Genomic DNA, 24,604 nt, shown 5'->3' on the forward strand with positions numbered 1-24,604 from the left:
GACCATCCCCGAATCGGGGTCACTCAGAGTTTACACGATGTGGCTGACCCACAGCTGGATCAGCAGGGAAGGCCGGAGTTGACTCGGAAGGGAGAGCTCAGAAAAGGCTCAACACGGCCCAATCAATCAATCAATCGTATTTATTGAGCGCTTACTGTCTGCAGAGCACTGGACTGAGCGCTTGGGAAGTCCAAGTTGGCAACATATAGAGACGGTCCCTACCCAACAGTGGGCTCACAGTCGGAAGAGGGAGACAGAGAACAAAACCAAACGTATTAACAAAATAAAATAAATAGAATAGATATGTACAAGTAAAATAAATAGAGAAGAAATCTGTACAAACATATATACATATATCCAGGTGCTGTGGGGAAGGGAAGGAGGTAAGGTGGGGGGGATGGAGAGGGGGAGGAGGAGGCCCACTTTGGGCTAGTGCAAATTCTGAGAGCTTGGCACTATTAAGGGGCTAGACTGGGAGCCCACTGTTGGGTAGGGACCGTCTCTATATGTTGCCAACTTGTACTTCCCAAGCGCTTAGTACAGTGCTCTACATCATCATCATCAATCGTATTTATTGAGCGCTTACTGTGTGCAGAGCACTGTACTAAGCGCTTGGGAAGTACAAATTGGCAACATATAGAGACAGTCCCTGCCCAACAGTGGGCTCACAGTCTAAAAGGGGGAGACAGAGAACAAAACCAAACATACTAACAAAATAAAATAAATAGAATAGATATGTACAAGTAAAATAAATAGAGTAATAAATATGTACAAACATATATACAGGTGCTGTGGTGAAGGGAAGGAGATTAGATGGGGGGGGATGGAGAGGGGGGCGAGGGGGAGAGGAAGGAAGGGGCTCAGTCTGGGAAGGCCTCCTGGAGGAAGTGAGCTCTCAGTAGGGCCTTGAAGGGAAAGCGCTCAATCAATACATACAGGAAGCGCTCAATCAATACCATTGGTGATGAGCCCTGGCTTGGTCTGTACTGAGTACTGCTCCATCCTGCCCTCCCCAACCTCTACTCCCTTAGTGGCCTGTCCTGTCCATCCCCCAGCCCCCGGGGCCTGTGTCACCTGTTGTAAGAGCTGGTGGCCCTCCAGAGCTGCGAGGGAGAATCGAAGGTCTGGGCGCTCCACAGAAGCTGCAGGGCAAACTCCATGCCCCCCAGGTGGTCCGGCGCCATCAGGAATGACTTGACGTCGGGCAGGGTGTGGTGCTCCATGACAAAATGTCCTGGTGATAATTGTGGTATTTAATAATAATAATGGCATTTATAAAGCGCTTACTATGTGCAAAGCACTGTTCTAAGCGCCGGTTGTTAAGCGCTCGTTATAATAATGATGGCATTTGTTAAGCACTTACTATGCGCAAAGCATTGTTCTAAGTGCTGGAGGGGATACAATGTGATCAAGTTGTCCCACGTGGGGCTCACAGTCTTAATCCCCATTTTTACAGATGAGGTAACTGAGGCTCAGAGAAGTTAAGTGACTTGCCCAAGGTCACACAGCAGACTTGGGGTGGAGCCGGGATTCGAACCCATGACCTCTGACTCCAAAGCCCGTGCTCTTTCCACTGAGCCACGCTGCTTCTCACATGTTATGTGACAAGCGCTGTTCTAAGCGCTGGGGTGGATACGAGGTAATCGCGTTGGACCCAGTCCCCGTCCCACGTGGGGCTCACAGTCCTAATCCCCATTTTACAGATGAGGTAGCTGAGGCACAGAGGAGGGAAGTGACTTGGCCGAGATCACACAGCAGACACGCGGTGGAGATGGGATTAGAACCTGTGTCCTTTGACTCCCAAGCCCAGGCTCTTGCCAATTTGCCATGCTGCTTCCTTAATGGAAGATGAGCCCATGGGGCATCCAGACAGCTCTGAGACAACTCCCAAGCACTTGGTACAGTGCTCTGCGCTCAATAAATTCAACTGATTGATTGATAAGCAGCACGGTCCAGTGGATAAAGCACAGACCTGGGAGCCAAAGGTCGTGGATTCTAATCCCAGTTCTGCCATCTGCCTTCTGGGTGACCCTGGGTCATTTATGTTCTCCATGCCTCAGTTTCCTCATCTGTAAAATGGGGATTCCATACCTCTTCTCTCTCCTAGATTGTGAGCCCCAAGTGGTACAGGGACTATATCTGGCCTGATTAATTTGTATCTACCCCTGCGATTAGAATGGTGCTTGACACATGGTAAAGGCTTAGCAGATACCATTAAAAGAACAAAACAAAAAACTTACTCCAGGCCAATTTGGATTGAGTGCAGACCCGGGCACTGAAGCCACTGGATGAAATTAGACGAACTGGGGTTGTGTTGTTGGGTCTGGGGCATTAAAGTCTGAGGAACTGGAGCGGGCACCCAAATGGTTTTTCTAGACTGCAAGCTCATTGGGGGTAGGGAATGTTTCTACCAACTCTGTACTAAGCGCTTGGGAGAGCACAGTATAACAGAGTTGGTAGAGACGCTCCCTGCCCACAGGCACACTGGGGAGGAGGAAAAGAAAGAGTGAATCGTGGGGTTGGAAGGCATCTCATGAGGTCAACTACGCAGTTCTCCTGCCTCTGGAATGACTGTCCACAAACCGTCCTAGACAGAAAGCCACCGACACACTTCCTAAAATACCTCCTGAGAAAAAGTCGCCACCAGAAACCTCGGCAATGTGTGCTAGGAAGCTTCCAATCGTAACGGTCAGGAAGTTCTTCCTCAGTTCTACCATGAATCCTTCCTACTGCAATCCATCTCATTCCCTCTTGCCTATCTTGCCCCTGGAGGAGACAACCCTGTTGTCGCTAGAACAATGTGAACCAGTCTGACCAAACTAGAACCACTTTGGAACTAGGTAACAACAAACATTTTCTTGGGAAAAAATGTAACAGTTCCCAAAAACATAAATTGATGTTATGGATGAAAATGTATACCCTTAATGGACGCTTCAGTTAGCCCAACGGGGCCTTCCTTGGCGCAGGTGAGAGGAGGTTACCTCGGAACTTGGCGTGGGTCTTGAACTCGATGACCAGACGGCCATCCTCTCGGATATAGATGCGTACGATCTGGAGCCGGGCGGAGAGCACGCTGTCCGTCTGAATTCCTAGATCCCAACCCAAAATTTTAAATCACCAAGTGGTCGCTACGACCCAGAACTGGGTCTTGATGCCAAACCGGGAGGCTCGGAGCGACTGCGGGGGGCAAGCAGGGTTCCGCTGCTACTGGCCCAGATCGGTCGATGCCCAGCTAGAACGAGAGACCACCAGCTCAGTGTGCCCAGGGGCAAAGCCGTACTCGGGCAAGGCGAGGGGAGCTTCTCTGTTACCAAATGAGAGGGGTTCAAATACCTGTCCTCCAGAGAACAGTGTCGTAGAAAAAGGAAAATTCCATCTCCGTGTGGTGCTCCAGGGATGCCCAGCCCCGCGGGGCCGTCACGTAGATGTAAGACACGTGGAGGGGAACATGCACCGTCAGGAAGGACTGAGCCGAGTCTCGCACCTGCCGAGCAAACCGGACCCGTCAGGGGAGGGGAGGTCTCGCTCCCTGAGGGAGGCCGAGAAGGGAGATGAGGGTTTTCCTCACGAAATTGGTGCCCACCCCACCAGCTCAGGGGCACAAGCACCATCGGGAAGGACTGATGAGAGCAGTCTCCCACCTGCCAAGCACACCTGGCCTGACAGGAGAAGGGAGGTCTCGCTCCCTGAGGGAGGCCGAGAAGGGAGCCGAGGTTTTTCCTCACGAGATTGGTGCCCACCCCACCAGCTCAGGGGCACAAGCACCATCGGGAAGGACTGATGAGAGCAGTCTCCCACCTGCCAAGCACACCCGGCCTGACAGGAGAAGGGAGGTCTCACGCCCTGAGGGAGGCCGAGAAGGGAGCCGAGGTTTTTCCCCACGAGATTGGTGCCCACCTCACCAGCTCAGGGATACAAGCACCATCAGGATGGACTGAAGAGAGGAGTCTCCTGCCTGCCAAGCACACCCGGCCTGACAGGAGAAGGGAAGTCTCACTCTCTGAGGGAGGCCGAGAAGGGAGCCGAGGTTTTTCCTCACGAGATTGGTGCCCACCTCACCAGCTCAGGGATACAAGCACCATCAGGAAGGACTGATGAGAGCAGTCTCCCACCTGCCAAGCACACCTGGCCTGACAGGAGAGGGGAGGTTTCACTCCCTGAGGGAGGACGAGAAGGGAGCTGAGGTTTTTCCTCATGAAATTGGTGCCCACCCTACCAGCTCAGGGGCACATGAACCATCAGGAAGGACTGATGAGAGGAGTCTCCCACCTGCCAAGCACACCCGGCCTGACAGGAGAGGAGAGGTCTCGCTCCCTGAGGGAGGCTGGGCAGGGGGCAGGGGTGCCCAGCCCACCAGCTCAACTCACAGCCATCCCTGTTGTGGGGCAGAGTTCCTGGGCTGGGTGGCCACCAAGAAGCAGCGGGGCATAGTGGAAAAAGCATGGGCCCGAGAGTCCACCAACTCCACTATATTGCACTGTCTCCCCCTCCATTCTTTCATTTATTCAATCGTATTTATTGAGCACTTACTGTGTGCAGAGCACTGTACTAAGTGCTTGGGAAGTACAAGTTGGCAACATACAGAGACGGTCCCTACCCAACAGTGGGCTCACAGTCTACAAGGGGGAGACAGAAAACAAAACATATTAACAAAATAAAATAAATAGAATAGTTTCTGTACTGTTCTAAGCACTGGGGAGGTTACAAGGTGATCAGGTTGTCCCACAGGGGGCTCACAATCTTAATCCCCATTTTACAGATGAGGGAACAGGCACAGAGACGTGAAGCGACTTGCCCAAAGTCACACGGCAGACAAGCGGCGGAGCCGTGATTAGAACCCACGGCCTCTGACTCCCGAGGCCTTGCTCTTTCCACCGAGCCACGCTGCTTCTCTGGCGGCAGACACATCCAGAAGTCGGCAGTGACACCCCCAGGGGATAGGGGAAGGGGCAGACCCACCTGGAAGTCGGCAGTGACGGAGCCCCCGCAGACGTCAATCAGCTCCGTCATGTCATAGTAGGCGTCGAAGGTCCAAGTGCAGCTCTTCAGGTTTAGGTGCTTGTACAGCTGGACGGTCTTTGGCTCCCGGACCCTGGGGTCCAACTGATAGGGCCGGTCGTAGCCCGGGCCCAGGGCCAGGCCGCTGCCAGTCTCTCCCTCGCCCAGGAATCCTGCTCCTGAGGGAGGAGAGCCACGTCCCCGATGCTGCTTGACCGTTTGGGGTCGGACGGGACCCTGGGGGCTCCCCGCGGAGGCCTTGCGCCGAACGGAGAGTGTGCAGGGCCACCTCTAGACTGTCAGCTCATTGTGGGCAGGGAATGTGTCTGTTTGTTGTTATACCGTACTCTCCCAAGCGCTTAGTAATAATAATAATAATGATGATGATGGTATTTGTTAAGCACTTACTATGTGCAAAGCACTGTTCGAAGCACTGGGGGGATACAAGGTGATCAGGTTGTCCCACGTGGGGCTCACAGTCTTAATCTCCATTTTACAGATGAGACAACTGAGGCCCAGAGAAGTTAAGTGACTTGCCCAAAGTCACCCAGCTGACAGTTGGCGGAGCCGGCATTGGAACCCATGACCTCTGACTCCAAAGCCCGTGCTCTTTCCACCGAGCCACGCAGCTTCTCTCTTAGTACAGTGCTCTGCACACAGTAAGGGCTCAGTAAATACGACTGGACCGATCAATGAATGATGATAATAATAATAATTTTGGTAATTGTTAAGCGCTTACTATGTACGAAGCACAGTTCTAAGCGCTGGGGGGGATACAAGGTAATCAGGTTGTCCCACGTACGGCTCACAGTCTTCATCCCCATTTTACAGTTGAGGTAACTGAGGCCCAGAGAAGTGAAGTGACTTGCCCAAAGTCCCGCAGCAGACAAGTGGCGGAGTCGGGATTTGAACTCACAACCTCTGACTCCCAAGCCCGGGCTCTTTCCACTGAGCCACACTGCTTCTCAGTGATCCGACCACACAGAGGAGACTGGCCGGCTCCTGGGAGAGGGAGCCAGGGGCTCGCCCCGCCCAACATCAGGCCTGTCCTCAGTCCTGGGCACCGGACTAGAGGCGCTAATAATAATAATAATGATGGTATTTGTTAAGCGCTTACTATGTGCAAAGCACTGTTCTAAGCGCTGGGGAGGTTACCAGGTGATCAGGTTGTCCCACAGGGGGCTCACAGTTTTAATCTCCATTTTACAGATGAGGTCACTGAAGCCCAGAGAAGTGAAGTGACTTGCCCAAAGTCACACAGCTACAGTTGGCGGAGCCGGGATTTGAACCCACTACCTCTGACTCCAAAGCCCGGGCTCTTTCCACTGAGCCATGCTGCTAATAATAACTGTGGAATTTGCTAAGCACTTACTATGTGCCCGATACAAGCGGATTCGGTTGGAATTCAGTCCCAGTCCCATGTGGGGCTCACAGTCTCTAGACCGTTTTACAGATGAGGTAACTGAGGCACACAGAAGTGAAGCAATTTGCCCATGGTCACACAGCAGACAAGTGGTGGAGCGGGGATTAGAACTCATGACCTTCTGATTCTCAGGCTTCAAGCTGTTCACACCCGCCCTTGAGCCCTCCAGAAACTGTCCGATTCCAGCGGTTCTCTGGTGTGGGTCCGGCCTGCTTTGGCTTAGTGGATGATAATAATAAGAAGAATAATGATGATATTAAGTGCTTACTATGCGCCAGACTCTGTACGAAGCACTATCTAGATACTAGGCAGTGGTATCGAATCACTATCTAAGATAGTGATTTGATATTTGATCTAATCACTGGATCAAATGATTTTTGTTCATTTTTTTCGGTGATCAAAAATCAAGGAAATTTGATTTGGGTGTCAAGCAAATCGAGTCGGCCACTGTCCCTGTCCCACGTGGGGCTCACAGTCTCAAAATCACAGTCCTGGGATTCAGAAGGACCTGGGTTCTAATCCCGGCTCTGCCGCACGTCTGCTGTGTGACCATGGGTAAGTCACTTCACTTCTCTGGGTCTCGGTTCCCTCACCCGCAAAATGGGGATTGAGAGTGTGAGCCCCATCTGGGACAGGAACTACGTTCAACCTGACTAACTTGCATCCACCCCAGTGCTTAGAACAGTGCTTGGCATATTCATTCAATCGTATTTATTGAGCGCTTACTGTATGCAGAGCACTGTACTAAGCGCTTGGGAAGTACAAGTTGGCACATAGTAAGAGCTTAACAAGTCCCATACTTATTGTCACCGAGCAGGGTCCCACCTGAGTCCCATCCTCCTAAAGGTCACTCTTCAGACAGGTGATGCTCTCTGTGATGTTAAATCTGCTCTGCGCCAGGTCTGAGGGTGGTGGAGGCTAGTCCGCTGGGCAAGGGGGTAGAGATATTTCACGCCGCTGCCCCATACTTAATCATAATCAATCGTATTTATTGAGCGCTTACTATGTGCAGAGCACTGTACTAAGCGCTTGGGAAGTACAAATTGGTAACAAATAGAGACAGTCCCTACCCGACAGTGGGCTCACAGTCTAAAAGGGGGAGACAGAGAACAAAACCAAACATACTAACAAAATAAAATAAATAGAATAGATATGTACAAGTAAAATAAATAAATGAATAGAGTAAAAAAAATATGTACAAACATATATACATATATACAGGTGCTGTGGGGAAGGGAAGGAGGTAAGATGGGGGGGATGGAGAGGGGGACGAGGGGGAGAGGAAGGAAGGGGCTCAGTGTGGGAAGGCCTCCTGGAGGAGGTGAGCTCTCAGCAGGGCCTTGAAGGGAGGAAGAGAGCTAGCTTGGCGGATGGGCAGAGGGAGGGCATTCCAGGCCCGGTGGATGACGTGCGCCAGGCATACTTCACGCTGCTGCCTGGATCGTCTTTGTGTAGAAATGCTCTGGGCATGTTACTTCCCTCCTCAAAAATCTTCAGTGGCTACCAATCAACCTACGCATCAGGCAAAAACTCCTCACCCTGGGCTTCAAGGCTGTCCATCCCCTCGCCCCCTCCTACCTCACATCCCTTCTCTCCTTCTCCAGCCCAGCCCGCACCCTCCGCTCCTCAGCCGCTAATCTCCTCACCGGGCCTCATTCTCGCCTGTCCCGCCATCGACCCCCGGCCCCCGTCATCCCCGTGGCCTGGAATGCCCTCCCTCCGCACATCCACCAAGCTACTCTCTTCCTCCCTTCAAAGCCCTACTGAGAGCTCACCTCCTCTAGGAGGCCTTCCCACATTGAGCCCCCTCCTTCCTCTCCCCATCCCCTCCTTACCTCCTTCCCCTCCACACATATGTTTGTACGTATTTATTATCATCATCATCATCAATCGTATTTATTGAGCGCTTACTATGTGCAGAGCACTGTACTAAGCGCTTGGGAAGTACAAATTGGCAACATATAGAGACAGTCCCTACCCAACAGTGGGCTCACAGTCTAAAAGGGGGAGAAAGAGAACAAAACCAAACATACTAACAAAATAGAATAGAATGTACAAATAAAATAGAGTAAAAAATATGTACAAACATATATACATAGATTATTACTCTATTTACTTTATTTTATTTTGTTAATATGTTTTGTCCTCTGTCTCCCCCTTCTAGACTGTGAGCCCGCTGTTGGGTAGGGACCGTCTCTATATGTTGCCAACTTGTACTTCCCAAGCGCTTAGTACAGTGCTCTGCACACAGTAAGCGCTCAATAAACACGATTGAATGAATGAATGAAGAGAGGGGAGGGAGGGGAGAGAAACCACGTTCAGTCAAACCCCTTAAAGTCTGGGGGCACCCAGGCTTTTGGGAGCAGGTGCTGGGCAGGTGGGCACCTCAGGATGCGGGCCTAACTCGAAGCGGGGGCCACGGTGGACATCCGGGGCACCCGAGGGTGGGGTGCGGGCGGTGGGGACGCCTGGCAGGGCAGATCGAGACCCCCTTGGCTCACCAGAGGTGCCCTTCGGGTCTCGGGCAGTGTTGAGGTTGGAGCAGACGTGCTGGTGCCGGTAGATGGACTCGGACAATAGGAAGTGCAGATTGTGCAGGGGCATCGTGGAGATGAGAGGCAGCATCCCGTCCTGGTGGGGGATCTGCACGGAGATGTGGATCCTGGCAACGAAGGAGTCGACGTTTGGGTCGCCGATCCCTGCCGGAGCACGGCTCCCTCCATCAGCCGTATTTACGGAGCGCCCACTGTGTGCGTGGCTTAGATCCCTTTTGGCCAATCGCTGTCCTTTGGGCCACCATATTCTGATCTTAATTCTTGTGGCCTTTCTGGCTTCTACGTTTCCCTGGCTTGCTTCATCCTCCTAAGAAATCCCTCATGTATACTACTACTACTACTACTAATAATAGTAATGGTATTTGTTAAGTGCTCACTTTGTACCAAACAGATAAGCGCTGGGGTAGATACAAGGTGATCGGGTTGTCCCATGTGTGCTAAGAGCTGACCCGGAATAATAATAATAATAATAATGGCATTTATTAAGCGCTTACTATGTGCTGTTCTAAGCGCTGGGGAGGTTACAAGGTGATCAGGTTGTCCCACGGGGGGCTCACAGTCTTAATCCCCATTTTCCAGATGAGGGACCTGAGGCCCAGAGAAGTGAACTGACTTGCCCAAAGTCACACAGCTGACAATTGGCGGTGCCGGGGTTTGAACCCATGACCTCTGACTCCAAAGCCCGTGATTTTTTCCCCTGAGCCACACTGCTTCCCTAAGTGCTTCCCGGAAGAGCCTTCCCTATGAACCAAAGCTGCCTATTCCTGCTCTCTTGCACTGTAATAATAATAGTAATAATAATAATGGCATTTATAATTTATTTATAAATTTTAATGGCTTAATAAATGTCATTATTGTTATTATTATTATTATTATTTATTAGGTGCTTACTATGTGCAAAGCACCATTCTAAGCGCTGGGGAGGTTACAAGGTGATCAGGTTGTCCCCCGGGGGAGTTCACAGTCTTCATCCCCATTTTCCAGATTAGGTAACTGAGGCACAGAGAAGTTAAGTGACTTGCCCAAAGTCACACAGCTGACAAGTGGCAGAGCCGGGATTTGAACCCATGACCTCTGACTCCAAAGCCGGTGCTCTTTCCACTGAGCCATGCTGCTACTCTCCCAAGCGCTTAGTACAGTGTCCTGCATGCAGTCAGTACTCACTAAGTACGATGGCTTGATTGATACTACCATTGATTGATTTTTGTATATTAAGTCTGTCTCCCCCTCTAGACTTGAGTTCGTTGTGGACAGGGAATATGTCTGTTGTAGTGTACTCTCCCAAGTGCTTAGTACAGCGCTTTGCACACAGTAAGCGCTCAATAAATATAATTGAATGAATATCACCATTGATACCACAACCACAGCACTATTGCTACTACAACCCCACAGCACTCGCGTACATATCTTTAAATTATATATTATAAATTACGGATTTATTCTCATTAACATCTGTCTCCCCCTCTACACTGTGAGCTCAGTAGGGGCAGGGAACATGTTTGCTAATTCTGTTTTATTGTACTCTCCCAAGCACTCAGTACAGCGCTCTGCACATAAGTACTCAATAGTTGATTGATAGATAATAATAATAATAATAATAATAATAATAATAATAATAATAATAATGGCATTTATGAAGCGCTTACTATGTGCAAAGTTCTATGTTCTAAGCGCTGGGGAGGTTACAAGGTGATCGGGTTGTCCCACGGGGGGGTCACACTCTTAATCCCCATTTTACAGATGAGATAACTGAGGCCCAGAGAAGTGAAGTGACTTCCCCAAAGTCACACAGCTGACAAGTGGCACAGCCGGAATTTGAACCCGTGACCTCTGACTCCAAAGCCCGCGCTCTTTCCACCGAGCCACGCTGCTTCTATACCACTCCCTGGCACTTTGGCCAATTGTCAGCTGCGTGACTTCGGGCAAGTCACTTCACTTCTCCGGGCCTCAGTTCCCTCACCTGTAAAATGGGGATTAAGACTGTGAGCCCCCTGTGGGGCAGCCTGATCACCTTGTAACCTCCCCGGAGCTTAGAACGGTGCTTTGCACATAGTAAGCGCTTAACAAATCATCATCATCATCAATCGTATTTATTGAGCGCTTACTGTGTGCAGAGCACTGTACTAAGCGCTTGGGAAGTACAAGTTGGCAACATACAGAGACAGTCCCTACCCAACAGTGGGCTCACAGTCTAAAAGACTGTGCCATCATTATTATCATCATAAATGCCATCATTATTATTATTATTTCACCAGAGGGTTGTTCTAGCCAAGTTATCCTACCCTCCCCGGGTGTGGGGCACCTTTCCTGCCAACGCTCTGCATCCCCCTGAATGGCAAGGCAGCAGGCCCGGCTTTCCCGGGGCCGCGGCGCCCCCATTCCCGTCCCCCGGTGATCCCAGCCGGACCTGTTTGGATGTTCCTTGTGCTTGACGTCCAGGTATTTCAGGGTGGCGATGAACGACTGGGCCTGGAAGCCCCTGGCGGTGCCGGCCACCACAGGCGTGTGGCACAGGGCGCTGTCGGTCCCTATGGTGACGGCAGGGCTCCTCAGGGGGGTCCCCACGTGGCCCGCCTTGTCCACGGCCTTGGCCACGCAGCGCACGTGGAAGCGCCGGCTGAAGTAGATGCTGTCCAGGACCTGGGGAGAACGGTCCCTGTCGCTCGACCCACTGGAGGGGGGCGGCTCCCTCCCCTCACCCCTCCCCGCCTCTGCTCAATGCGGCTGTGGTGGCTGTTGTCAGTTGTCGCCAACTTGTACTTCCCAAGCGCTTACTACACGGGCTCCCAGTCTAGAAGGGGAGCTCCTCCTCCAGGAAGCCTTCTCTGAGTAATCTCTCATCTCCCCGGCCTTTTTTCCCTCCCTCACCTCATCCGTGCCCTTGAGCCCTGCATCAATCCATCAGTCATATTTATTGAGCGCTTCCTATGCACAGAGCATTGTACTAAGCACTCAGGTGAGTACCCAGCGCTTAGAACAGTGCTTTGCACATAGTAAGCGCTTAATAAATGCCATCATTTAGAAGCAGCGTGGCTCAGTGGAAAGAGCCCGGGCTTTGGAGTCAGAGGTCGTGGGTTCGAATCCCGGCTCTGCCACATGTCTGCTGTGTGACCTTAGGCAAGTCACTTAACTTCTCTGAGCCTCAGTTCCCTCATCTGTAAAATGGGGATTAAAACCGTGAGCCCCATGTGGGACAACTTGGTCACCTTGTACCCCCCCAGCGCTTAGAACAGTGCTTTGCACATAGTAAGCGCTTAACAAATGCCATTATATATATATACAGTGCTCTGTACACAGTAAGCACTCAACAAATACGATTGAATGAATGAATGACACCAAGGGGGTCCTGCACCTGGAAGTCCTGTCCACTCTGTCCACATTGTCCAGTCGTCTACACTGTAAGTCGTCGGAGGGGAATGTGTCTGGCATATTGTTATATTGCCCTCTCCCAAGCACTTAGTACAGTGCTCAATAAATACGACTGACTGGCTGGTTGATGTTATTTGGCCTCACTCCCCCGGGGTGCCCGGCCCCTCGTCGGCCCCTGGATCTCTCGGCGGCAAGATCAGGGCTGGGTTGGGGAGGGAGAGGGCATCGGGCTATGGGCTGTGAGGCTTGGAGGTATCCACCAAGCTCCAGGCACTCAGAGGCTGACCGCCAGACCGTGGCCGGGCTGCAGGGTGACATCGGGGCCGGGCCTTTCCAGCAATCTACAGCGATCCAGGCCACGACTGGGGGGCTCGCTCACACCCTTTGACCCCTCAGGCGACAGACCGCGGAGCCGTTCCCCTCTCCCTCCAACGAGCGGAGGGATGGCAACGCCTGGGGGAAGGAGACCCAGTTGTACAGGAAAGAGGAGAGGAAGTGGCAGGGAGGGCAATGAAGAATGGGAAAAGAGACGATCACTGGCCGGAGACGCGCCCCTACCACGTGGTTGACGCCAGTGAAGGGCGTGTTGTCGGTCACGGCCTCGAAGGGGGAGCGCGCCCCGCTGCTGTCGGTAGGGGCGGCCACCTCCCAGCTGAACCGCACCGAAGACTGGTTGATGCCCGCCTCACCGCAGCGCTCCTTGGTGAGGGCGAACTGCGGGTAGTGGGGATCGCAGGGCGTCACGCAGACCAGCGGGTAGCCTGGTGAGGGGGATTTCTTGGCCCCTTCCTTGGTGACCTCATCGACGTGGTCGTAGTCGGCCAGGGAGACCACCTGCAGTGGAAAAGCAAAATCTCCTCACTCTCAGGCTTCAAGGCTCTCCCCCCCTCCTACCTCCCCTCCCTTCTCTCCTTCTCCAGCCCAGCCCGCACCCTCCGCTCTTCTGCCGCCGCTCACCTCCTCACTGTACCTCGTTCTCGCCCGTCCCACCATCAACCCCCGGCCCACATCCTCCTCCTGGCCCGGAATGCCCTCCCTCCACACATCCGCCAAGCTAGCTCTCTTCCTCCCTTCAAAGCCCTACTGAGAGCTCACCTCCTCCAAGAGGCCTTCCCAGACTGAGCCCCCTTTTTCCTCTCCTCCTCCCCATCCCCACCCGTCCTACCTCCTTCCCCTCCCCACAGCACCTGCATATATATTTGTACAGACTTATCACTCTATTTATTTTACTTGTACATAGTTACTATTCTATTTATTTTGTTAATGATGTGCATATAGCTTTAATTCTATTTATTCTGATGACTTGACACCCGTCCACACGTTTTGGTTTGTTATCTGTCTCCCCCTTCTAGACTGTGAGCCCGCTGTTGGGTAGGGACCGTCTCTATATGTTGCCAACTTGTACTTCCCAAGCACATAGTACAGTGCTCTGCACACAGTAAGCACTCAATAAATACAATTGAATGAATGAACGACCAAGTGTGAGGTGGCGGTGGGGCTGGGGATGAGGGCGGAGGCATATGGTACTTTCTTCTCCCGCTCAACTGCCCCCTGTGATGGAGGGGTGGGGGGCTGGGGGCTGAGCCGGCTTCCAGGGCAACTGGGATATAGTCCTGGCTGTGTGGTGACTGGCTTCTATTTTTTTATGGTCTTTGTTAAGTACTTACTATGTGCCCGGCACTGTACTAAGTGCTGGGGTAGATATGAGGTAACCAAGTCGGACACAGTCCCTGTCCCACATGGGGCTCACAGTCTTCATCCCCATTTTTTTTTTACAGAGGAGGTAACTGAGGCCTAGGAAAAGGAAGGGATTTACCCAAGGTCACACAGCAGACATGTGGCAGAGGGAGGATTAGAACCCAAGTCCTTCTAACTCCCAGGCCCGTGCTCTGTCCGCTAGGCCTCGAGATGGAGGGAGAACGGAGCTTCCCAACGGGCAAAGTAGATACTCACAATCGGTGGGGCAGGCAGTATCAAGCTCCCAGCGGCCTCCTGGTCCAGAATGGTCACCGTTGCCGTGGCCACGTCTCCCAGCACAGCCTCCACCGGCTCGTCCGGGCCCAGGACGAGGGAGAAAGATTCGTGCCACTCCCGGTCTTCGTTGGACATGATCTCCACTTTAAAGACGTTGCGGGCCTCGCCTGCCGAGCAGAGAGGGGCACTGAGGAGATCCGGAGTCGTCTCTCGCGGAAAAAGTTTCAAATACCCATCAGCTCCCAGATCTTCGAGACTCCATTCGAACGAGGAGGCCACCCAGGCCGGAGGTTTGTCCTTATCATCAAGCACCCTCTAGTTTGGCCCTCAGGACATGGATGGTTAAGGGGCCTGCCCTCATGTACCAATGGAAAAAAACATCGATGTCTCACGATATTTCTCCTTGCTTTTGAGCCTCCCTGTCTGAGCTCCCTCCCTGATGGGAGCACCTTCCCCTCCCTGAGCCCCCTACCCTTCCTTGCTGTAGCCGGCAACCCCATGCTCCAGTCCCTTGGGCCTAGGGCTGGGGATTAATTAGTTTTTTTGGGTTTTTTTGATGGCATTTATTAAGCGCTTACTAAGTGCAAAGCACTGTTCTAAGTGCTGGATTCAAGACTCTCGATATCCCCTTCCTCCCCCCCTTAGTCTTCTCCTTTAATAATGAGTTCTTCTATGTGTTTTCACTACCCTTTTGGAGAGTACGAGGTGGCAGAAGCAGGGAATGTTTGCTCTTCCGACAGCCCGTGTCCATCTCGATCCAATGCAACGGGGCCTCAGAAGGAACATTTTGGGGCACATGTGCGGCGTCAGTCAAGGCACAAGTGTACAAAAACACGAGTTTATTCAGGAAAACGACCCTTGCATTATAGCACAGCTGAAAAACTGAATCCAGAAAAGCGTGTCTTGATGGGAGACGAGATGGGATATTTTTCTCCCTGAAGCCGGACATCAGAACGTGGCAGAGCAGGGACTTTCTGAAAAGGTCAACAGCTTGCTACTCGGGAAGATAGATGGTTACTCTGCCACGTGGGGAGGGTGGGCTTTGTTGTGCCACTTGGGGAGGGGGACTGCTGACAGCTCGGGGAGGGAAGGACGGGGTCACCGTCGGGCTGGGGGAGAGAGCAACCCCAAAGCCAGGTGAGGGGATACATTGATTATGGTAATAATAACTGTGGTCTCTGTTAAGCGCTTACTATGTGCCAGAAACTGTTCTACGCACTGGGGTAGATACTAGATAATAAGGTCGGGCACAGTCCCTGTCCCACATGGAGCTCACCATCTCCATCCCCATTTTCCAGATGCAGTAACTGAGGGGCCGAGAAGTGAAGTGACGTGGCCAAGGTTACGCAGCAGATAAGTGTCAGCTGTGTGACTTTGGGCAAGTCACTTAGCTTCTCTGTGCCTCAGTTGCCTCATCTGTAGAATGGGGATGAAGACTGTGAGCCCCCCGTGGGACAACCTGATCACCATGAGACCTCCCCAGTGCTTAGAACAGTGCTCTGCACATAGTAAGGACTTAATAAATACCATTATTATTATTATTGAGCACTTACTAAATGCAGAGCATTGTACTTAGCGCTTGGGAGAGGACGATACAACAGAGTTAGTAGACACATTCCCTGCTCACAAGAAGCTTCCTACAGGTCACTCATTCAGGATATCTCCTGCCCCTTGGCTCAGGGAAGCCAGCATGAATCCTGGAGAATAAATAATATAATAATAATAACAATAATAATTGTGGTATTGGTTAAGCACTTACTGTGTGCCAGGCACTGTACTAAGCACTGGGGTGGATACAGGCAAATCGAGTTGGACACAGTCCCTAGCCCACGTGGCACTCCCAGACTGAGCCCCCTCCTTCCTCTCCCCTCCTCCCCCGTCCATCCCCCCCGCCCTTCCTCCTTCCCCTCCCCATAGCACCTGTATATAAGCATATATGTTTGTATGTATTTATTACTCAATTTATTTATTTATTTTATTTGTACATATTTATTCTATTTATTTTATTTTGTTAATATGTTTTGTTTTGTTCTCTATTTTCCCCCTTCTCGACTGTGAGCCCAATGTTGGGTAGGGACCGTCTCTATATGTTGCCAACTTGTACTTCCCAAAAGCTTAGTACAGTGCTCTGCACACAGTAAGCGCTCAATAAATACGATTGAAAGTGGCAGAGCCGGGGTTAGAACCCAGAACACCTTTCGATGCCCAGGCCCGGACTCCATCTATGAGGCCAAACTGTTTCTCCGGGAGGGTTAGTGAATTAGGCAGGTTCGCTCTGAGGGGCAGTCCTAAAACAGGGATGGTTCCCTTGGGGCATCGAGGCCTGACCATAGCCAGTGGTCAAGTTGGGGACAACCCCCCCAGAAGAGCCCAGAGAGGGTGTTCTTTGAGAGGGGAGGGGGCTGGCTGTGAGACATGTACCTCCAGAGCGGGGCAATAGCAGCCTGGCATTCAGCTAAACTGTAGCTTTTTGCGGTCAAGTGCCCAGTGAGTTTTGGAGTGGAGAACTAAAGGGCCCGTCCCAAGCCCCACCCCAGTGTCTTTAATAATAATGATGATGATAATAACAGTGTCTTTAATAATAATGATGATGATAATAATGATACTAATGATTACGGTCTTTGCCAGGTGCTTACTACGTGCCAGGGACCGCTCTAAGCACTGGGGCAGATACAAGATAATCAGGTTGGACACGGTCCCTTTCTCATAGGGGGCTCGCAATCTTAATCCCCATTTTTCAGACGAGGGAACCGAAGCCCAGAGAAGTGAAGTGACTTGCCCAAGGCCACACAGCAGATTGATTTTACTTGTACATACTTACTATTCTGTTTATTTTGTTAATGATGTGCATTTAGCTTTGTTCTGACGGCTTGACACCTGTCCACGCGTTTTGTTTTGTTGTCTGTCTCCCCCTTCTAGACTGTGGGCCCATTGTTGGGTAGGGACCGTCTCTATACATTGCCAACATGTACTTCCCAAGCGCTTAGTACAGTGCTCTGCACACAGTAAGGGCTCAATAAATACGACTGAATGAACGAATGAAAGTGGCGGAGCCAGAATTAAAACCTTCTAACTCCCAGGCTCGTGCTCTACCCACTAGACCACGCTACGTTGTGGCTCCAGTAAGCCTGGGACACAGGCGAGGGAGGACGACTTTTCCGTCAGTCACCCCCACGCCTCAATCAATCAATCAATCGTATTTATTGAGCGCTTACTGTGTGCAGAGCACTGGACTAAGCACTTGGGAAGTCCAAGTTGGCAACATATAGAGACAGTCCCTACCCAACAGTGGGCTCACAGTCTAAAAGGGGGAGACAGAGAACAAAACCAAACATACTAACAAAATAAAATAAATAGAATAGATATGTACTATATCTATATGCCATATATATAGATATATAGATATATATATATCTATCTATATATATGTCATATATATATATAGATAGATAGATATATCATATATATAGATATATATATGACAGATATGCCTGTCCCCTTCCTGGAGCTGCCCCCGCTCCCCCCTCTGCCACCGCGGCCCCAGGATCCGGGGTCCCCTCCTCCCGTTACCTGGCCCGAACTTGAGAATGCGACTCTTGGGGTAGTAGTCGAGGCCGGACTGGGCAGAGCCGTCGCGGGTGCTGCAGCGGATCTTCGATGTCCGGTTCAAGTCCCCTCTGCGGATCACCCCGACGCTCAGCACGGCCACCGCCTCGGGCCCCGGTGGTTCCCGCACCTGGTACGCGGCCTCTTCGAACTCGATCGTAGGCGCTGCAGGGAGTGAGAGGAGGCCGCTGATTCCCAGCTGGCGGGGAGAGTCTGGCCTTTGGCACTGCCAGCCCTCACTACGACCTCCCTGGGCTCCTGAGGTCAAGCTTTGAAAACAAGGTGGCACCTGCTGCCCGCATCTCCCATCTTCTTGGATGTCTCATTATGGGTTTTATAATAATAATATGGTATTTGCTAAGCACTTACTATATAATAATAATAATGATGGCATTTATTAAGCACTTACTATGTGCAAAACACTGTTCTAAGAACTGGGGAGGTTACAAGGTGTTCAGGTTGTCCCACGGGGGTTTCACAGTCTTAATCCCCCATTTTACAGATGAGGTCACTGAGGCGCAGAGAAGTGAAGTGACTTGCCCAAAGTCACACAGCTGACAATTGGCGGAGCCGGGATTTGAACCCCTGACCTCTGACTCCAAAGCCCGGGCTCTTTCCACCGAGCCACGCTGCTTCCCACTGTTCTAAGCACTGGGGTAGATGAAAGTTATTCAGGTTGGACGTAGTCCCTGTCCCACATGGGGCTCACAGTCTTAATCCCCATTTTCCAGATGAGGGAACTGAGGCCCAGAGAAGTTAAGTGACTTGCCCAAGGTCATACAGCAGGCACATGGTGGAGCCGGAATTAGTACCCAGGTCCTCCTGACTCTCAGGCCTCTAAGCCCAATTACAGGGAACGTGACTATCAACTCTGTTGTACTGTACTCACCCAAGTGCTTAATACAGTGCTCTGCACACAGTCAGCGTTCAATAAATACCACTGATGATGATGTTAAGAAGCTGAACATGGGCGGTGCCCTCTGGCCTGGCCTCTCCCCAGTTACGAGTCTTATTTGGTCCAGTTACATTCTCAAAGCTCTTATTTATTTCAGGTTTCAAATCAATCAATCAATCAATCAATCGTATTTATTGAGCGCTTACTATGTGCAGAGCACTGTACTAAGCGCTTGGGAAGTACAAATTGGCAACACATAGAGACAGTCCCTACCCAACAGTGGGCTCACAGTCTAATCAGTTACCACAACATTCCCTTGTGGACTCTGCCGCCTCAAACTTCCCTTTCAATCAGTCAATCAAAGCGATTTATTGAGCAATTCCTCGGGGAAGAGCACTCCCGGAAACCCAACTCTCTTCCCCGGCTCAGGGTTTGACATCCATGTTTTGGGAAGTTGGTCTGAGTCAGTCAGTCAATAGTATTTATTGAGCACCTACTGTAGCACTTACAGTTCCTCTAGACTGTAAGCTTGTCATGAGCAGGGAATGTGTCTGTTTATGGTTATACCAAGTGCTTAGTAATAATAATAGCAATAATTATGGTCTTTGTTAAGTGCTTACAAGGTGCCAAGCTCTGTTCTAAGCGTTGGGGTAGCTTAGGTAATCAGGTTGTCCCATGTGGGGCTCACAGACTTAATCCCCATTTTGCTGAGGCAAAGAGAAGTTAAGTTATTGGCCCCAAGTCACACAGCTGACAAGCAGTGGAGACGGTATTAGAACTCCCGACCTCTGTCTCCCAAGCCCGGGCTTTTTCCACTAACCGACACTGCTTCTCTAATAAATAATAATAAATAAAAAAGCATTTGTTAAGTGCTTACTATGTGCAAAGCACTGTTCAAAGTGCTGAGGAGGATATAAGGTAATCAAGTTGTCCCACCTGGGGCTCATAGTCTTCATCCCCATTTTACAGATGAGGTAACTGAGGCCCAGAGATGTTAATTTCATTCATTCATTGTCGTATTTATTGAACGCTTACTGTGTGCAGAGCACTGTACTAAGCGCTTGAGAAGTACAAGCTGGCAACATATAGAGACGGTCCCTACCCGACAGCGGGCTCACAGTCTAGAAATGACATGCCCAAAGTCACGCAGCTGACCATTGGAGGAGCCGGGATTTGAACCCATGACCTCTGACTCCCAAGCCCGTGCTCTTTCCATTGAGCCACTCTGCTTCTCTAAGCAGCCATACAGTGCTCCGCGCCAAGTAAGCACTCAATAAATTCAACTGACTGACTGAGATTAATCGCCTTAAAGCGCATGGGCAGAGGGGTGACGGTAGCAGTTCAAAACTGGAAATCGCCTGCCTGCCGAAAGCGGCTCCCGGGAAAGTGACTTTGGGGAAGGGGGGACTTGGTTGTCCGGAGAAATGCTCAAGGTTTGGGAATTCCATACGCCGTCACATGTAAAAGGAAAGGGTGAGGAAATGTCTGAAGCAGCCCTGGAACCGTGCGTGCCCTGCTAGAGTTACGGACCCTGGGGATCATCTAAGTGAAAATATATGTTGCCAACTTGTACTTCGAAGCAGCTTGGCTCAGTGGAAAGAGCCCGGGCTTTGGAGTCAGAGGTCGTGGGTTCAAATCCCGGCTCTACCATTTGTCAGCTGTGTGACTTTGGGCAAGTCACTTCACTTCTCTGGGCCTCAGTTCCCTCATCTGTAAAATGGGGATGAAGACTGTGAGCCCCATGTGGGACAATCTGATCACCTTGTATCTCCCCCAGTGCTTAGAACAGTGCTTGGCACATAGTAAGCGCTTAACAAATACCAATATTATTATTATTACTTCCCAAGCACTTAGTACAGTGCTCTGCACACAGTAAGTGCTCAATAAATACGATTGGATGAATGAATTAATGAATGAATGAATGAACAAGGAAACATCTTTTTAGAGACAAGGGCCTTGTTTCCTCCCACCCATCCAGGAATCGCCAGAGCAGTGTCCATCTCACCGTCTTCCTCGTTGGATATGGTGACTGTGGCCACGCTGTTCTTCCCGATACGGGCTCCGGACCAGTGGTTCCCAAGAGGATGTCCCAGGGAGACGGTGAACCGCTCCTCTGGTTCAAACATGGAGTCGTCGTTGATATAGACTGTGCAGTTCTTCACCTAGAGCCGAGACCCCATGATTTCGGATCCCAAATGACGTGATAACAATAGCATTAATCATCAGTAGTACAACAGTATTAACATAGTAGTAGGAATAAAAGCAATTATTATTATGGCACTGAATTTATGAGATAGGACCCAGTCCCTGGCCCACGTGGGGATCACGGTTTAGAGAAGTAGTGTGATCTGGTGACTGTTATAATAATAATGATGGCATTTATTAAGCGCTTACTATGTGCAAAGCACTGTTCTAAGCGCTGGGGACGTTACAAGGTGATCAGGTTGTCCCACGGGGGGCTCACAGTTTTAATCCCCATTTTACAGATGAGGGAACTGAGGCCCAGAGAAGGGAAGTGACTTGCCCGAAGTCACACAGCTGATAAGTGGCGGAGCCGGGATTCAAACCCACGACCTCTGACTCCGAAGCCCGGGCTCTTTCCACTGAGCCACGCTGCTTCTTCGCTGCTTCTGTTGTTGCGTAGGGATTGTCTCTATTTGTTACCAAACTGTATTTTCCAAGTGCTTAGTCCAGTGCTCTGCACACAGTAAGTGCTCAGTAAATAGGACTGAACGAATGAATGGTGGAAAGAGCACGCCCTAGGAGTCAGAGGACTCGGGTTCTGATCCCAGGTCTATCGCTTATCTGCAGTGTGACCTTGGGCAAGTCACATCGTAGCTCCGCATCACTGTAAAGTGGGGATAAGATACCTGTTCTCCTTCCCCCATTCATTCATACAATCGTATTTATTGAGCGCTTACTGTGTGCAGAGCACTGTACTAAGTGCTTGGGAAGTACAAGTTGGCAACATATAGAGATGGTCCCTACCCAACAGCGGGCTCACAGTCTAGATGGGGGAGACAGATAACAAAACAAAACATATTAACAAAATAAATAGAATAAATATGTACAAGTACAAGTAAAATAGAGTAATAAATATGTACAAACATATATACATATATACAGGTAATGCTTAGATATGCCCATAAGTGTCAGTAGAAATCAAAGAAATCAACTCAAATTCCCCACTGCGTAACTTTAAAATCATGACTTGCAGACGAAATATTAACCCCCAAAGACAGTGAGCTCCGTGTGGGACAGGGGCTTTGTCCGAGCTGTGATTTTACATTTCCCCCCCCGCACTTGTGGCATATCATAAGTACTTAAACATCACCAGTCGCTGCAAACTGTAAACTCGCCCCTGCAGACTGCAAGCTCCTTGTGGACAGGGATCACATCTCCTAGCAGCGTGGCTCAGTGGAAAGAGCAGGGACTTTGGAGTCAGAGGTCATGGGTTCGTATTCCTACTCTGCCACATGCCTGCTGTGTGACCTTGGGCAAGTCAATCAATCAATCAACCAATCAATCGTATTTATTGAGCACTTACTGTGTGCAGAGCACTGTACTAAGCGTTAGGGAAGTACAAGTTGGCAACACTTAGAGACGGTCATCATCATCATCAATCGTATTTATTGAGCGCTTACTGTGTGCAGAGCACTATACTAGGCGCTTGGGAAGTACAAGTTGGCAACACTTAGAGACGGTCCCTACCCAACAGTGGGCTCACAGTCTAGAAGGGGGAGACAGAGAGCAAAACAAAACATACTAACAAAATAAAATAAACAGAATAGATATGTACAAGTAAAATAAATAAATAGAGTAATAAATCCATACAAACATATATACATCTATGCAGGTGTTGTGGGGAAGGGAAGGAGGTAAGGCCGGGGGGATGGAGAGGGGGAGGAGGGGGCAAGGACTTAACTTCTCTGAGCCTCAGTTACCTCACCTGTAAAATGGGGATTAAGTCTGTGAGCTCCATGTGGGACAACTTAATCCCCTTGTAAACCCCCCAGTGCCTAGAGCAGTGCTCTGCACATAGTAAGCGCTTAACAAATGCCATCATTTTTATTATTATTAACTCCATCGTATTGAACTTTCCCAAGTGCTCAGTCCAGTAAGTGCTTAATAAATAAATTCATTCAATCAGTCGTATTTAATAAGGGCTTGCTGTGTGCAAAGAACAGTGCTTTGCATATAGTAAGTGTTTAACAAATACCATCATTATTATTATTATTACTGAGAGGTTGGGAGAATACAGTATAACCAGAAACAGACCCATTTCCTGTCCCCACGAGCTCACGGTACTGAAGATACCACTGATAGATCAATATTATTACAGAGAAGCAGCGTGGCTCAGTGGAAAGAGCCCGGGCTTTGGAGTCAGAGGTCATGGATTCAAATCCTGGCTCTGCCGACTGTCAGCTGGGTGCCTTTGGGCAAGTCACTTCACTTCTCTGTGCCTCAGTTACCTCATCTGGAAAATGGGGATGAAGACTGTGAGCCCCAAGTGGGACACCCTGATCACCTTGTAACCTCCCCAGTGCTTAGAACAGTGCTTTGCACATAGTAAGCGCTTAACAAATACCATTATCATATTATAATAACATAATTATTATAATAATTATAATAACATAATTATTATAATAATTATAATAACATAATTATTATAATAATTACAACAACATAATTATTATAATTATTATAATAATAATGGGGCAGTGCAGAGAATGTCACCCCAAAGCTAAATAATAATAATAATAATGGCATTTATTAAGTGCTTACTATGTGCAAACCACTGTTCTAAGCGCTGGGGAGGTTACAAGGTGATAAAGTTGTCCCACAGGGGGCTCAGTCTTAATCCCCATTTTCCAGATGAGGGAACTGAGGCCCAGAGAAGTGAAGCAACTTGCCCAAAGTCACACAGCTGACAATTGGCGGAGCCGGGATTCGAACCCACGACCACCTAAACACCTCGTTCTCTTCCAACCCAAAGTGGGCGTCCCCGCAGAGCCCCACGCTGAGGAACACACGTGCTGGTAGCACTCACGGTGGCCAACGTCACGTGTCCGTGCCCACCCTCACGCACACAACCGTTTCTTGCGTCCACATGTCACGCCGTACCCCAGGAGCCCGGGATGGGGTCGGAGTCGCCGTACTCGAAGGAGAGGGGGCCCGCCCGCTCCCCCGGGATGCCCGCTCACCTTCTCCCCTTTCAGGAACGTGATGCGGGCGCTGTCGGCATCGCTCCTTCCCTCGAAGTCCTCCGCGACCCGAGCCGTCTGGCTCAGGGTCAGGCACCTGACGGAGGACTCGTAGTTCAGGTCGCCGCTGCGGAGGACGGGAATGTGCACGGCGCCGTCCTTCTCTCTCACTGGGTACGAATCTCTGCCGAACTGCATGCTCGGGACTGGGAGAGGTGGGGGAAGCGGGAGCGCTTTAGTGCTCGAGGACTGTCCCGACAGCAACTGAGGACAACTCCCTGAGGCCTTTAAGACCGGTGCCTCACAAATCCCTCCGTCTGGGAGGGGGCCGTCCCTCCCGTTAGATGTCCTAACGCGGTCCCTTTGGAGATTCTAAGATGGTCCCCCCTTGGCCCTCACTCCCTGACCCTTAAAGTTTGAGGAGGCTCGAGTGGCATTTTCTAGAAGCTTTAAAACACGAGCAGGTGGGTTTGTTCACAATTGTTGGGGCCCGGCACTGATCCTGAAGAAGCAGCGTGGCTTAGCGGAAAGAGCACAGGCTTGGGAGTCAGAGGTCATGGGTTCTAATCCCGGTTCTGCC

General features: G+C 50.5%; 1 protein-coding gene across 1 annotated transcript in view; it reads right to left on the minus strand.

The window, feature by feature from the left end:
• Positions 1-24,604, minus strand: part of FRAS1 (Fraser extracellular matrix complex subunit 1) — a 210,436-nt gene that overhangs the window by 13,236 nt on the left and 172,596 nt on the right. Inside the window, 11 exon segments of the mRNA XM_038759168.1 lie at positions 1,075-1,234; positions 2,982-3,089; positions 3,334-3,484; positions 4,960-5,177; positions 8,923-9,083; positions 11,384-11,616; positions 12,904-13,179; positions 14,299-14,486; positions 17,890-18,090; positions 20,826-20,982; positions 24,025-24,230. Of these exon segments, the coding sequence (XP_038615096.1) occupies positions 1,075-1,234; positions 2,982-3,089; positions 3,334-3,484; positions 4,960-5,177; positions 8,923-9,083; positions 11,384-11,616; positions 12,904-13,179; positions 14,299-14,486; positions 17,890-18,090; positions 20,826-20,982; positions 24,025-24,230 (2,059 nt within the window).

This window comes from Tachyglossus aculeatus, chromosome 17 (genome assembly GCF_015852505.1).
Source record: "Tachyglossus aculeatus isolate mTacAcu1 chromosome 17, mTacAcu1.pri, whole genome shotgun sequence".
In the NCBI taxonomy this organism is placed as follows: Eukaryota; Metazoa; Chordata; class Mammalia; order Monotremata; family Tachyglossidae; genus Tachyglossus; species Tachyglossus aculeatus.